Source organism: Mustelus asterias, chromosome 18 (genome assembly GCF_964213995.1).
Source record: "Mustelus asterias chromosome 18, sMusAst1.hap1.1, whole genome shotgun sequence".
Classification (NCBI taxonomy): Eukaryota; Metazoa; Chordata; class Chondrichthyes; order Carcharhiniformes; family Triakidae; genus Mustelus; species Mustelus asterias.
The window spans coordinates 53,387,643-53,404,282 of record NC_135818.1 but is presented as its reverse complement, the minus strand read 5'-3'; the positions used below and the strand labels follow the sequence as shown (position 1 = coordinate 53,404,282).

Genomic DNA, 16,640 nt, shown 5'->3' with positions numbered 1-16,640 from the left:
AGATTTCTGTATCGTTGGTTTACTAGCAGGCTGTTCCTACTGCTGCCCTTTGAAATGATTGTACTATTTCCTCTGGTATCTGATAAGTTTTTCACAAGTTAGGACAGTTAGTCCTTGGGAGTGTGTCAGCTGCCCCCTCACACATTGAGAAATGTTTGTATGCAGTGTGTGCAATGCACCAACTATCATACAATCCTGGTCTATTAACATTAAAATTAACCATGTTTCAGAAATAAAAGATGCGCCAGCACTTCTTTTCCCAAATACCTGGGAGAGTTCTGGGAGACAATGAACCTGATATTTATAGGGAAGAAGGGAAGGGACATCTAAAACACAAAAACAAGGAGTTCCTGTCGCTACTAATGGCAGGACCTCATTATTGTTTTCTCCTTCCGTTCCCCACTCAGTAGTCAACCAGTTTGATCATAGAATCATAGAACGATCACAGCACAAAAGAAGGTCATTCAGCTGGTTGTATTTGTGGAGTTTTTCCCACAGATTTAAGTTAATTAGCAAAAGAAGTAATGGAGACATGAGGAAAACCATTATCACATAGTGGATGGTTGGAATCCGGGATACACTGCCAGAGAGTATGACAGAGGCTTGTTCAATCGAGGCATTTATGAGGAAATTCGATTGTTACCTGAAAAGGAGGAATGTCCATGGCCCCAGGCCGGGGAGTAGCACAAGGTAAATTGCTTCTTCGTAGAGCCAGTGCAGATAAGACAAGAATGGCCTCCTTCCCTGTTGTAACCATTTGGCGATTCTCAAGTCACCATTGCTTCCTTTGTCAATGACCTTAAATCTGTGCCTCTGGTTCTCGATCCTTTTACCAATGGGAACAATTGCTCCCATTTGTGCACACCCCTTACGATTTTGAATACCTCTATCAAATCTCTCAATTTTTTCTGCTCCAAGGAAAACAGTCCCAACTTCTCCAAAAATTAAAGTTTCTTTATTAGTGTCACAAGTAGGCTTACATTAACACTGCAATGAAGTTACTGTGAAAATCCCCTAGTCGCCACACTTGGTGCCTGTTTGGGTACACTGAGGGAGAATTTAGCATGGCCAATGCACCTAACCAGCATATCTTTCAGACTGTGGGAGGAAACCAGAGCACCCAGAGGAAACCCACACAGATACGGAGAGAACGTGCAGACTCCACACAGACAGTAACCCAAGCCGGGAATGGAACCCGGGTCTCTGCTAATCACTGTGCCGCCCCATCTATATAACTGAAGTTCCTCATCCTTCGAACCATTTTCATAAATCTTTTCTGTACCCTCTCTAATGCCTTCACTTCCTTCCTGAAATGTGGTACCCAGAACATAAGTACTAGGAGCAGGAGTAGGCAATTCTGCCCCTTGAGTCTGCTTCACCATTCAGCACCATCATTTATCATCTTATTTACCTCATTCAGAACTGGAAGCAATACTTCAGCTGAGACATGTTTAACCTAAGTTCCTCTACAACTCTACGCTCCTATTGATAAAGCCTAGAAGGCCATATGTTTTATTAACTGCTCTCTTAACCTGTCCTGCCAGCTTCAATGATTTAAGCACATATACACCCAGGTCCCTCTACTCCTGCATACTCTTTTACAAATGTACCTTTTATTTTATATTGTCTCTCTGTGTTCTTCCTACCAAAATGAAACACTTTACACTAAATTTCATTTGCCACTTGTCCAACCATTCCACCAACTGTTTATGTCCTTTTGAAGTTCTACACTATCTTTCTCACAGTTCAAAATACTTAAAGTTTTGTATCATCCACAAATTTTGAAATTATGCCCTATAAACCAAGGTCTATATCTTAATATATATCAGGAAGGGCAGGGGTTCCACTTCTGACTGCTGTGGAACTCCAATATAAACCTTACTCCAGTCTCCAAAACAATCTTTAACCACTACTCTCTGTTCCCAGTCATGCAGTCAATTTTATATCCATGTTGCTGCTGTACCTTTTATTCCATGTGCTCTAGCTTTCCTCACAAGTCTATTGTGTGGCACTTTATCAAATGTCTTGTGGAAGTCCATGTACATTACATCCACAGTATTACCCTCATCAACCTTCTCTGTTACCTCATCAAAATAACTCAAGCAAGTTAGTCAAACTTGATTTGCCCTGAACAAATCCATGCTGGCTTTCCTTAATTAACCCACATTTGCCCAAGTGATATGAACTCCTCAGAAATTATTACCCCACTGAAGGGAATAGAACTTTGGTTTGTGGAGTGTTTGATACAGAAGGTCAAATGAGACAATTTAACTTTTAAGCAAACACATACATTTAATGCTATGAAAAAACATGCAATTTGGTGGTTCTACAAAGAGTATAAATCGCAACATTTACAAAATATTCCATTTATAAAATAGTCTGAAAAAAAGATAACTAAATCTTATTTCTATGAAAGAATCTAAACAATACTTTTACTTAATACAAATACTAGAATTTAAAAGAGAACTTGATATCCATCAAACATTAAAGTAATATTACCTTGATCCCCAGAGTGAGAGACTTGTTAGGTTCAGGATGGGTCTCAGGTGACCACTAACGCACTTTCCCCTAACAAAGCTTGATTATTCAAATTACGTGGAGATATTTAAATCATTTTTTTTTTGTGTTGCACAATTAAAAGGTGATGTAGAAGATGGTCATTTGCTCAATAACAGACCACCCCTAATCATTATCCCATATTGGGTGAGAAGATTCTCCTATGATGATTGCCCATTCAACTTCTGAGAAATGTTTTTCTGAATTTATTCTTGAAAAACTAGGGTTGGGTAATGGTCATGTTGATCAATCTAATTGGCTAACGTACTGCATCCAGTAACATAATAAGACTTAGGGTCTAGTGTTCCTTTATCAGATTGTGGCTTTACTTATCTAAATGAGCATTTAGTGTCAGTGTTGGTTGTCATTGTAAGGATCCTTGGGATAGTGGCTTCCAGATGTGTGTAATCTTTATCAGCAATGTCACATTGATGTGAAGGGAGTTGACCTTAGAAAATGACTCTTAGAAAATGCAGCTTGCTGCAGGTTTTATTGAAAAGTAATTTGAAATTAATTTCTTGCATCTATACCATATGTTATACCCCTTATTTTTTACATGATGGCATTGTCAGGTGGGAATTCACCCTCCTATCTCAATGATTAGCCCTCTTTCTACATTGAAACCTTTGATTCCTTGCTGGATTACGGATAATGGGGTACTGGTTGGTCTCCAGTGGCTCACTTAAAGGAACATACCGTGGGCGGCACGGTAGCACAGTGGTTAGCACTGCTGCTTCACAGCTCCAGGGACCTGGGTTTGATTCCCGGCTTGGGTCACTGTCTGTGTGGAGTTTGCACACTCTCCTCGTGTCTGCGTGGGTTTCCTCCGGGTGCTCCGGTTTCCTCCCACAGTCCAAAGATGTGCGGGTTAGGTTGATTGGCCAGGTTAAAAATTGTCCCTTAGAGTCCTGGGATGCGTAGGTTAGAGGGATTAGTGGGTAAAATATGTAGGGATGTGGGGGTAGGGCCTGGGTGGGATTGTGGTCGGTGCAGACGCGATGGGCCAAGTGGCTTCTTTCTGTACTGTAGGGATTCTATCATATTCTATCTATCAACTTGAACCCAATTCTATCCTCACATGAGGCCACATGCTCCCACCACTCAGTGATCAGGAGTAAGGTTGCTGCCCAGGACTCCTCAGGCCCTGTAGTGCCTGACTTTCATCTCAACTGAGCCCAGTTAATTCATCAAGTACAGATCAAACTCAGGATCTTCCTGGTCTGTACACTTCAGCTATTTATAGCAAACTGACTGAACTAATGAGCAATCTAATTTTAAAAAAACCCTAAATATATATTTTAAAAAACTAAACATTTCAATAGTTGCAAGATATTTTCTTCCATTCTGCAACATATGTGGGTAAGATGGGTCGAGAGGGATATGGGCCAAATGCGGGCAATTGGGACTAGCTTAGTGGTTAAAAAAAAGGAGCGGCATGGACAAGTTGGGCTGAAGGGCCTGTTTCCATGCTGTAAACCTCAATGACTATATGATATTCTTACCTTCAGCTTCATATTCTTCACCTTCTGTGGAAGTCTTCCACTTCTATTAAAAGAAATAGAACTAAGTCAAATAATTAGAAGTTTCATTTATATTTTGACTTCATCAAAAACACAATTTTAAAATGTGTGAACATCACAAAACCCAAGTGACAAGAAATGGGAGAGGACAAAAAGCCTACTTTTATAGGAATGACTAGAGAAAACTAGAAAGCTCTAGCCTTATATATATTTTTGAAAAACAAACTGAATTTATGCAGTGGTTTTCACATCCTCAGTACTTCTCTAAGCACTTTAGAGCCAATGGCTTATGTTTTTTTGATGAAATATGGCAGTCAATTTGTGCAGTTCAAATCCCCACATACAGTAATGAGATAATGATCAGTTAATCTGTTATAGTGATGTTGGGTGAGGGATAAATGTTGATCAAGATGCTGGCAGAACTCCCCGCTCTTCCATCAATATAACCACCTGAGAGAGCTAACAAGGCCTTGGTTAATGTCTCATTTGATTAAAGGTACATCTGATGGTGCAGCACTCCCGCAACATAGTGTAGTGTCAGCTTTTGGAGTGGAACTCGAATCCACGATCCTCTGATCCAAAGGCTCCCACTGAGCAACTTAAGTAAAAAGTAAAGCATGAGTTATAAGTGTGTATTTCATTTTTAAAAAATTAATGAGCACGACTATTTGCAGTGTTTTCCCTGAAGTGTTTGGAGTGGCACCCAGGACACCCTTCCAGTAGCAATTCTTGCTGAGATAAGGCCATAAGGAGCAGAAGTAGGCCATTTGGCCCATCAAGTCTGCTTTGCCATTCAACAAGATCATGGCCGATCAGATATAATCCTCAGCTCCACTTTCCCGCCTTATCCCCATAATCCTCGATTCCCTTACTGATTAAAATTCTGTCTATCGCAGACTTGAACATACTTAATGACCCAGCCTCGACACTCTCTACGGTAAAGGATTCTAGATTCACTTTCCTCGGAGAAGAAATTCCTCCTCATATCTGCCTTAAATGGGTGACTCCTTATTCTGAGGTTAAGCCCTCTGTCCCTAGACTCTCCCACAAGGGGAAACATCCTCTCGCCATCTATCCCCTCAAGCCTCCTGAGAATTCTGTATGTCTCAATAAAGTAGTCTCTAATTCTTATAAACTCCAATGAATACAGGCCTAACCTGCTTAGCCTCCCCTCGTAAGAAAATCCCTCCATATCCGAGATCAACCTAGTGATCCTTCTCTGGACTGGACTGCCTCCAATGCCAGTATATTCCATTACATTTGGAATATTGTGTGCAGTTCTGGTCACCTCACTACAAGAAGGATGTGGAGACACTGGAAAGAGTGCAAAGGAGATTTACCAGGATGCTGCCTGGTTTGGAGGGTAGGTCTTATGAGGAAAGGTTGAGGGAACTTGGGCTTTTCTCTTTGGAGCGGAGGAGGTTGAGAGGAGACTTGATAGAGGTTTATAAGATGATGAGGGGGATAGATAGAGTGAACGTTCAAAGACTATTTCCTCGGGTGAATGGAGCGGTAACTAGGGGGCATAACTATAGGGTTCATGGTGGGAGATATAGGAAGGATGCCCGGGGTAGGTTTTTTACTCAGAGAGTGGTTGGGGTGTGGAATGGACTGCCTGCAGGGATAGTGGAGTCAGAAATTTTAGGAACATTTAAGAAGCTATTGGATAGGCACATGAAGTACTTCGGGATGATAGGGAGGAAATAGCTTGATCTGGGTTTCAGACAAAACTCGGCACAACATCGTGGGCCGAAGGGCCTGTTCTGTGCTGTACTGTTCTATGTTCTATCTTTCCTTAGATAAGGGGACCAAAACTGTTCACAGTATTCCAGATGTGGTCTAACTAGTGCCTCATATAGTTTTAACAAGACTTTTCTATCTTTATACTCTATTTCCTTTGAAATAAAGGTCACCATTCCATTTGCCTTCCCTATTACCTGCTGAACTTGCATGCTAGCTTTTTGTGATTTACGCATGAGGACCCCCAAATCCCTCTGTACTGCAGCTTTCTGCAGTCTTTCTCCATTTAAATAATTTTCAGATCCTTTTTTTCCCACCAAAGTGCATAACTTCACATTTTCCTACATGGGCCGGAATTCTCCAATGCCGTACACCCTGTCGCTGCTGCCAGCAAGAATGGAGAATTTGGTGCTCAGCCAAATCTCCATTCATGGCAGTGGGACTGGAGAATTCCAGCCGCGGACGAGGTTGGAGAATTCTGGCCATTATTTTCCAAGTTTTTGCCCACTCACCTAATCTGTCTATATTCCTCTGTAGACTCCGTGTCATCCTCATCATTTGCCTTCCCACTTATTTTTATGTCGTCCGCAAATAGTACATTCACTTCCCTCGTCCAAATCATTACTATATGTTGTAAATAATTGTGGCCCCAGCACAGATCTGTGTGGCACTGCACAAGTTTCAGGTTGCCATCCTGAAAATGGACCTTTCATCCCAATTCTGTCTACTATCAATTAGCCAATCCTCTGTCCATGATTCAAATCCTAAGTGCACGATAGATACTTTACTACCGGGAGGCAGAAGACAAACAAATCTCCCTCAGCAGCTGATTGTGAATCTCAGTTTAGTAGGAAGCTGTGGCTGAATGTACAAAAAAAAACCATGGTTAAAAAGTAAATATTTAAAAGGGAATGGGCAGATGCCTAAGATTTACTCGCTAAACATAAAGAACAATATTACAAAACAGAACGGGACTCTTAAATAGTTGTACAATGGCAGAATGTTGATGTGATTAACTACATTTAATTCTCTCTGTAGTCCAGATAACTACCCACCTAGTGTCGGCACACATCAGTTCAAGTTTGTTACGATTAGATTCGATTTCAGATTCAAGCACAATAATAATCCATGCATAATACTGGACAAGGCTCCACATGCTGTTTTTTCTATCTATTCACATTATTTCAGCTAAAACCAGCATATTGGGAAACAGTGTGCAAAAGTGTGATGGGTACTTTTGCATGGACCCCCTCAGAGCCATACTGTAAAAACATTAAACATTTTTTTGACATAGCAAGTGTTAATAGTTATAACCTTTCCTTACTCCTCTGAAAGCACTCGTTAAAATGATATGGATTATGAATTGTCCCTTGCAAGGCCAATTATTTGCAAATTGACTCTTCCCATAAAACACTGGTATTTTTGAGATTATTTTCATTTTACGGTGTTTCAAAAAAAAAACCTTTAAATGGATCCAGTTAGGAAATAAATTACCGAATAAATCAGTGAGATGTAATTATGTGGGGCCTGCACAGACATGATTCAAATGCAGAATTCTATGGACTTATTGGCATTCACTGCATTTCAAAGTCAGAACATCAAAGCCTTTCTTATTGATGATGTTCTAAAGACATATCTAAAGACAAAGCAGGGACTCTGGCTGATTCTGATTGCAAAGAAGTGGCTTCTCGGCCAAGCTACTTCATTATGGTTGCTGCGTGCATTACAGTAGAGTCACCTGATCAACTGGAATATATTCAGCTTTGATCAGAACATACACAAGTCCTAGAGTTAAATTTAATATGCCCTTCATCTAGGCAGTCTGACAACAATCAGTATCATCCGCCAAAAGCCAGATAGTAAACTAGATGGATTGCATCCATAACGGCAGCCAGTACGATATGCAGCCTATGAAAGTGTGGCTATAAATACAGGGTACTGCAGATGGGCACCCATCTAATTGAAAATAGAGGCTACATTCATTCTGCATGGTTTCCATAGAAACAGGATTAAATATAGTGGCTTTAAAAATTGCAGCAGCTGGTGGAATATTTCAATTATCCTGTTACTGAGCATAACTCTGGTCGGCGGTGTAAAAGTTGTAAAATAATCAGACCTTCCTTCATTGCCATACACAGTGTTTAATGGAACCCAGGCTGAGATCATGATTATTTGCTTTAGGAAAATAAAAATCCCATCTAAATCCAATGAAGAAACTCATTTTGCCAACAATATTTTCTCTATTATTCAGTGCACTAGCCAAAAGGTGCACTCTCCATACAGCGGGGCACAATTAAATTAAGAGCAAAATAATGCAGCTGCTGGAAATCTAACTGAAAATGCTGGAAAAGCTGAGCAGGTCTGGCAGCATCTGTGGACGTGATGTGGAGATGCCGGCGTTGGACTGGGGTAAACACAGTAAGAAGTCTAACAACACCAGGTTAAAGTCCAACAGGCTACCAAATAAACCTGTTGGACTTTAACCTGGTGTTGTTAGACTTCTTACAGCATCTGTGGAGGCAGAAACAGAGTTAACATTTTGAGTTCATATGACTCATCTTTAGAGCTTCTAAGAATCATACAGAGCAGCAGTGATAGGTACAAGTAACAGGGTTCCTTCTCCTTCAGTGAATCAGTTGGTATTTTATGACAAACTGGCAGCTTTCAAGGGAAAATATGTTCTGGCACTAATCATAAATGATCAGATATATTAAACCCAATTCCAGAACTTGCCAATGTTTGGGGTGTGAACTTATGATCTTATGTTACAAAGCCAACTTAACTACTACATTACCATCACATTTTTTCATTCATTATATATCCTGTTACACATTAAGATGCCATTTGCTTGTATTCAGTTTAATTTGCCATTTCTCTCACGGAATGTGGTGATTGAGGATTTTTTTGAAAATTGTAACTTTATACCACCCTTCCTGTTTCAGCACCTTCTGTAAAATTGACAACCCTGCATTACTTTAGGTGCAGTAAGAGTTTTAACAACAGCAGGTTAAAGTCCAACAGGTTTATTTGGTAGCAAATACCATTAGCTTTCGGAGCGCTGCTCCTTCGTCAGATGGAGTGGATATCTGCTCTCAAACAGGGCACAGGGACACAAAATCAAGTTACAGAATACTGATTAGAATGCGAATCCCTACAGCCAACCAGGTCTTAAAGATACAGACAATGTGAGTGGAGGGAGCATTAAGCACAGGTGAAAGAGACGTGTATTGTCTCCAGACAGGTTGGCTGTAGAGATTCGCATTCTAATCAGTATTCTGTAACTTGATTTTGTGTCTCTATGCCCTGTTTGAGAGCAGATTTCCACTCCATCTGACGAAGGAGCAGCGCTCCGAAAGCTAATGGCGCTTGCTACCAAATAAACCTGTTGGACTTTAACCTGGTGTTGTTAAAACTCTTACTGTGTTTACCCCAGTCCAACGCCGGCATCTCCACATCATTACTTTAGGTGCGCAGCTCATCTATATGGTTAGGAACAGCAGAGATACAAAGACTGAGATCATGCAGCATTCCACACAATACTTCCAATCAATTTGATATCAAATCTTTCAATTAGATACCTATCCGATCCAAATTCCATCTTTCATTGAAAAATAAAGGGTGGGATTTTCCAGCTGCGCTCACCCCAAGACCGGAAAATCCTGCCGGAGGTCAACGGACCTTTGCATGGTCTGTGTCCCGCCTGCTACGATTCCCATGGCAGGCGGGACGGGAAATTCAAACACTTTATCCGGAATTCTCCAATCTCATTCGTCTTACCATTGCTGCCAGCGAGAACGGAGAATTTGCTGCTTAGCCAAAACTCCCTTCACTGAAGCGGGACTGGAGAATCCCAGCCGCGGACAAGGTTGGAGAATTCCAGCTGTTATTTGCTTCCTTGGACATAGCTATTTTGCAGACAAGTGCAGAGAAAGGATATGTAAAGAGTAGCGGATCAGACAGTTTGGAGGCTTAGTCTGACAGGATCGGACCTTTTTTTGGGGGGAAAAAGAGGGAAAGAGAGAAGAGGGAGAATGAGGCCAAAAGCAGGATTTGCACTTTTAATTTATATTGCTGAAAGTGGAGTGTGGGAAGGAAACAGAATTGGAGAGATTATTGCAGAGGAAACCAGAGCCGTAACTTTGATAGATCGTGGGAGCCATTTAGTTTGTGGTGATTTATTTCCCCCCCTGCATTTTCCTGCACCAAATGGTAAAAGGAGGAGAAACAATGGAGTTTTCCCATAGGGGAGAGAAAAAGAAATCACACCAACTTTCTGTATTTCCTTTGCCAGTAAACTTAACAGTCTTAATGGTGGGACTGCTTTAAGTTTAAATTTATTTATTAGTGTCACAAATTGGCTTACATTAACACTGCAATTAAGTTACTGTGAAAATCCCCTAGTCGCCACACTCTGGCGCCTTTTCGGGTAAGAAGTCTCACAACACCAGGTTAAAGTCCAACAGGTTTATTTGGTAGCAAAATCCACTAGCTTTCGGAGCACTGCTCCTTCATCAGGTGAGTGTGAGTTCTGTTCACAAACAGGGCACATAAAAGACACAAACTCAATTTACAAAATAATGATTGGAATGCAAGTCTTTACAGGTAATCAAGTCTTAAAGGTACAGACAATGTGAGTGGAGAGAGCGTTAAGCACAGGTTAAAGAGATGTGTATTATCTCCAGACAGGACAGTTAGTGAGATTTTGCAAGCCCAGGCAAGTCGACTGCAAGATAAACCTGTTGGACTTTAACCTGGTGTTGTGAGACTTCTTACTGTGTTTACCCCAGTCCAACGCTGGCATCTCCACATCATGCCTTTTCGGGTACACTGAGGGAGAATTTAGCATGGCCAATGCAGCTAACCAGCACGTCTTTCAGACTGTGGGAGGAAACCAGAGCACCCGGATGAAACCCACGCAGACACGGGGAGAACATGCAGACTCTGCACAGTGACCCAGGCTGGGAATCGAACCCGGGTCCCTGATGCTGCGAGGCACTGTGCGACCGTGCCGCCCTTGTTTCTCTTAAAAGGCTTCCTGGCAAAGTTTTTCCAAAAAACAGTTAAAATTCTCAAGTTACCTAAATCGATTTACTATCATCATTCAAACATGTCTGTTCAATATACACCATTATTGATAAATGCACAATGATTGAACTAGAATCCTGGACTTGCCGAAATTCAAATAACTCATCAGTGCCTTTCAGCATCATTATTGTTCTTGGATATTTGGCATAGAAGCATTCAGGCATCTGTACTTTGATTAACACACAGATCAACTCACAACTAATTAATTATATAAAGGTGGATTAAAAATTTCACAAAGCCAGGAACAAAATGGCTCTGGCCTTCGAACGTCAGGAATGAACTCTTACTGGCAGGGAACTATGTATTTTAATGTCATGCAGGGGCATTTTGTGCATGATCAAGAGGACAGCTTGGTTTGATACAAGTCAGCACTTATTGAAACCCGTGTGGAAGGCAGAGCATTGCAAATACATTATTCAGATGGACGCATGCACAGCTGAACCAAAGAACAGATGGTATAGTTTAGTATTCTAGACCATATCTTTTGGACTGAAAAAAGCACATGCTACACTTGCTATTGTTTACTTGTCATAGCCTCTTTCACCCTTTATGCATAAACCGACCAACCTTTTGCACTTCACCATCTGTTTCATAGAAGCAGACCCTTATTCATAAATTAAGGACACCCAAATAACTGTTACAAAAAGTCCAGCCTTTGTCAGCATCTCATTAACATAACACTAAAGATGCAAAGATCAATGCATGCAGTATAATCACATCAATGTTTGGAGATAAGGAAAGAAGCTAAATATTTGGAACCTTTAACATCGTATTTACTGTTGTTTGGGAATACCTTGTGAATACAGACCCGCACTTCTTGAATCCACAATGTATTTAGAATTGTAGCATGAATACTCGATCTGGATTCCTGTGCAAGGGAATGCACTGCCTGAGAGTGTGGTGGAGGCAGGTTCGATTGAAGCATTCAAAAGGGAATTAGACTGTTAACTGAAAAGTAAGAATGTGCAGGGCTACAGGGAAAAGGAGGGGGAATGGTACTAAGTGAACTACCCATTCGGGGAGCTGGTGCAAACATGATGGACCAAATGGCCTCCTTCTGCGCTTTAACAATTCTGTGAATACCATATTGGTTGTACAGTTTTGCAGTTGCTTGTTTGGACCAGCACTGTGGTTACTTATGAACTAGCAAGTTGCAACATAAATCTCAGATCAGCCCATCTGCAAACTGTAAATATCTAAGTTAGTTAATAAGAAATCACCTTAAAAGATCAGAAAGACTATTCCCAAATGTATAGCACCCGAGCATTTCTCTATTTAATGCAAGTAGAAATATTAAATCACTGTTAGGCACACCAAAAATATATGAATTTAGAGAAATTTATATTAAAGAGAAAACTTTTGTTGCATTGAAAACAATGCAACTTCATAATATTTGAGTTTTGCAGGATGAGAGTGTATGGGTCCAGTGTAGAAATTAACTGTTGCTATTCTAAACCATCCTGAAATAAGGAATTGAAGTGGCCACCCAAATAATTTGGTGCACAATTTGTGACATGCTTGAAGTACTGTAGGGCCATGGCTTCACAAGTAATTTTCAGGAGCAGATTTTCATTCTTGCTATTAAGGATAATATTTATAATTTTCTTAGTCGTAAGGGACATGATTATTCTTTGGTATATGTTTGAAACAGTTTCCTATTATGCTCTGCATCTTGAAAATGGACATGGGCATGGTCTAACCTGCTCACCTCTTCCACTATCCCCAGCAAGAACATAGAAAATGGAACTTATATTCAATCACAAGATTTTTTTAAATGAATTTGGCTGCAATACACTGGCTTGATTTATTTAATTGAAATGGGAACCGCATTATACCACCGTTGCTATGCCACCCATTCAATAATTTTACAAATACTTTTGGACCCAGTAAAAGCGACATTGAAATCTTTTAATTTGAATTATAAAAGTTAACAATAATCTTTTTCCCATATTAATGTCATTTGGGGAAACTGTTTTTGTTGACATATCCGCCAAGCTCAGCCAAAGCAGGAAAAACAGCAATAACAATGTTGCCTAGTTGACTGGCACACCCTAGCTCCCAACGTAATACCAAATATATTCATAACTAGGAAGTTAGCCCTCCCAAAGCAGATTCCCCCCCCCCTCTTTAATTTAGAAGTAGAAATGCAGCTTCTGACCATCAATTTAAGGCATATCCTCTATTCACCTTTGTGAAAACATTCTCAAACTCACATTAACTTGGATTAATGGAAAAGGGTTCATGTGACAGACAACAACATCTTCACAAGCATTCGCTTTCATTGGAATGTAGTTGTACTCCTGGAGCTGGGATGTCATCTTTATGTGAAGACACTGAAGTAATATGTCTTTCCACCACAAAGAGTTATATTTTGAGGAAAATACCATTCAAGAGAAAGGTATGAGTGCTATATCCTAATTTTCTGGAAAGCAGTATCGATAACATGTTCCTTTTCTTATTTACTTTTACTGATCATGTGAGGAAGACAACTTACAGTGTCATGGTTCTGTCGTGAATCAGATTTGATTTAATTGACTTCTACAATTCAACCTGGGGTGCATTTTCATATTAGCCATTTTGGTTAAAAATATCTACAGGAGTTCTTCACGATCAGAAGGAGTTCCCTTCCTCTTACATTAAGAGGAAAAAAATGGGGCGGGGTCTATTACTGTTGTATGAATCTCTGCCTGACATCCCTCTCTGTGATTCTCCCAGGTAAAACACCATACTTGGATGATAAATCCTATCCTTAGGTATATATCCGAGTCTCTTAACAAAAAAATCAAAATAGTTCTAATTAGTACCTTGGGGAACTCTGAGAAGTTCCATTTTGTTTTTCATTATACAATTGGATTAACCTCACTGTAATTTATTGTTCTCACGTCAAGAATGAGGTTAGATCTATTAAAGTGTCTGTTTTGACCATTCATCTACAATTCTGTTCTGGAAAAGCAGAAGTGGTAACTGCAAAGGATGTGGGTGTCACTGTCTCAGTCAGCATTTATTGCCCATCCCTAATTGCCCTTGAGAAGGTGGTGGTGAGCTGCCTTCTTGAACTGCTGCAGCCTGGGTGGTGTAGAAACACTCTGTGTTGTTAGGAAGGGAGTTCCAGGATTTTGACCCAGCGACAATGAAGGAATGACGATATAATCCCAAGTCAGGATGGTATGTGGCTTGGAGGGGTCATGGAGGTAGTAGCATTTCCATGCATCTGCTATCCTTGCCCTTCTAGGTAACATAGAAACTAGAGACAGGAAAAGGCCATTCAGCCCTTTGAGCCTGCTCCACCATTCATTTTGATCATGGCTGATCATCGAATTCAATATCCTGATCCCCCCTTCCCCCATAATCCCTTGATCCCTTTAGCCCCAAGAGCCATATCTAATTTCTTCTTGAAATCAGACACCATTTTGGCCTCAACTACTTTCTGTGGTAGTGAATTCCACACATTCACCACCCTCTGGGTGAAAAAATTTGTCCTCACCTCAGTTCTAAAAGATTTACCCCTTATCCTCAAACTATGACCCCTAGTTCTGGACTCCTCATCATGGGTCACGGGTTTGAAAGGTGTCCTGGTGAGTTGCTGCAGTGCATCTTTGGGATGGTACGCACTGTTGCCACTGTACAATGGTGGTGGACGGAGTGAATGTGGAGGGATGGGTGCCAATCAAGCTGGCTGCTTTGTCCTGAATGGTGTCGAGCTTCTTGAGTGTTGTTGAAGCTGCATTCATCCAGGCTTGTGCACAGACTTAATAGACTATGCATTTCTAGAATGATCAAATCATGCACTGCATAAAAATTTGGAAACCAAAAAGTTAAAACAAAATTATGTATGAAGCCACAAGTTCTTCTGACCTGCAGTTTCACGGATGAGTTTATCATTATGGCAGAAACTCATCCAGTAAATAGTCTTATTCTTAAAGCAAATCATAATTGCAGGCATTGCTGCAGAAAGATCAGGCAATGATATTAACTACTTTCAACAGCAAAACCATTACCTTAGCAATGTCATATAAAATGGTGGCAAACTGATTAACATTAGATCCCAAAACTGGACTTGGTGAGCTTAAGCTAACACCTAGATACCTTCTTTGAACTTATTTCACAAACACTTCCAAAAAATGCAATCCTACTGAAACCTACTCCAGAGTTAGAGTAGACTGTGTATATGTGTGCCACTTGTGGGATGACAGTAATAAAGCACGACTGCTTTTAACAACTTATTTAGTGGATTGTTGTCCAGTGGGAGTCAATCAATTTGATTTGCGGAAATTAGGATTAGGTTGCACATCAGTGTACCATGTTCACATAGATATGAAGCATCATTTTATTGAATTGTCAATATATAGAACTGTTCATCTTGTTGTGTTAAAGCATTAGATTCTGAGCAAAACTTGCAAAAAATTCTTAATTTGAATGTTACAGTATGGACAAAGGGCGGCATGGTGGCACAATGGTTAGCACTGCTGCCTCACAGCGCCAGGGACGGGGTTCGATTCTGGCCTTGGGTCACTGTCCTTGTGGAATTTGCATGTTCTCTCTGTGTCTGCATGGGTTTCCTCTGAGTGCTCCAGTTTTGTCCAAAGACGTACGGGTTCGGTGGGTTGGCCATGCTAAATTGCCCCTTAGTGTCAGAGGGACTAGCTAGGGTAAGTGCATGGAGTTAAGGGGATAGGGCCTGGGTGGGATTGTGGCCGGTGCAGACTTGATGGGCCAAGTGGCCTCCTTTTGCACTGTAGGATTCTATGATTCTATAAGGTACTGGTGGAAATCCCAGCTCTGCATTTATAAAGCATTGCATAAGGTCTTTTCTCTGACTGTTTCCCTCATGATTTTCTTCCTCCCTTGAATGAACTTTTGGTTAAAAATATTTCCACATCCCTGCGACACCCTCCTGCACTTCTCTCAAGTTACTGTTATTCATGTGAGTCTTGAAGGTACATGTGGGCTGACGATTCTATTACAGGACCCGTAACTGTTGAATTGGATTTACCCCCACACTTAATAGGCTGAATTTAAAGGCTGGAAGAGCACCAACAGAATTAAATGCCTGAAGTTAACTGCCCACTGTTCTGGTGTCCAGGTCTTTGGCTGGACTTTGTGGCCCCCTCTGGAGTGGGATGATGAGCATGAGGGTTGTAAAATTGGGTGCCATGGCAGTGGCACATGCCTGCCGCCTACCTGTTTTGGCAGTGATTTTATTTGTAACGGGGGAGGTGCCGAGCATTTTGCTTGCCTGTGGGAAATTGAGGCCCTTAAAAGGCCAATTAATGGTCACTTAAGGACTCGGGAGGGTGCTCAGCTGACGTGGTCTTGCTGCGACTTTTATCCTGAAGTGTGGGGACCCCAGGTAAAGATCTCTCCACCAAAATCTGCAGAGCAGAGGACCGGCAGCTCTTTAGACTCAGCAGCGCCACAGGGAATGATGGCCGTTGCTGAGACTGCGTGCAGCAGCCACAGCAGTAATGGAGGTCCCTGAACACCAGTCGGTAGGGGACCATGGGGAGCTCATTCGGGCTGGCTTTGGTGAAGGTGGATGGGGAGTTGGTGTGACGGGAATGGAGGTCTTTCACTGGCAAGAATATCTGTGGGGCAGAGGTTGCTCAATTAGGAGGGCATCCCCTGAATCTGCAGGCAGATTGTGTAGCCTTTAAGTAGCCATTTATGGGCCTTGATCAGCCTTGGGGTGGACCTTCCCCCATCCCCGACTTAATCGGGGGGATTAACTCTCCACTCACA

The 16,640-nt window shown here is 41.3% G+C and overlaps 1 protein-coding gene across 4 annotated transcripts in view; it reads right to left on the bottom strand.

Moving 5' to 3' along the window:
- The window catches only part of nin (ninein (GSK3B interacting protein)), a 163,315-nt gene that overhangs the window by 70,962 nt on the left and 75,713 nt on the right, over nt 1–16,640 (bottom strand). For all 4 annotated transcript variants that reach the window (XM_078233948.1, XM_078233946.1, XM_078233947.1 and 1 more), the window contains exon 5: nt 4,059–4,101. In XM_078233948.1, coding sequence (XP_078090074.1) covers nt 4,059–4,101 — 43 coding nt within the window. The remainder of the gene's footprint in view (nt 1–4,058; nt 4,102–16,640) is intronic.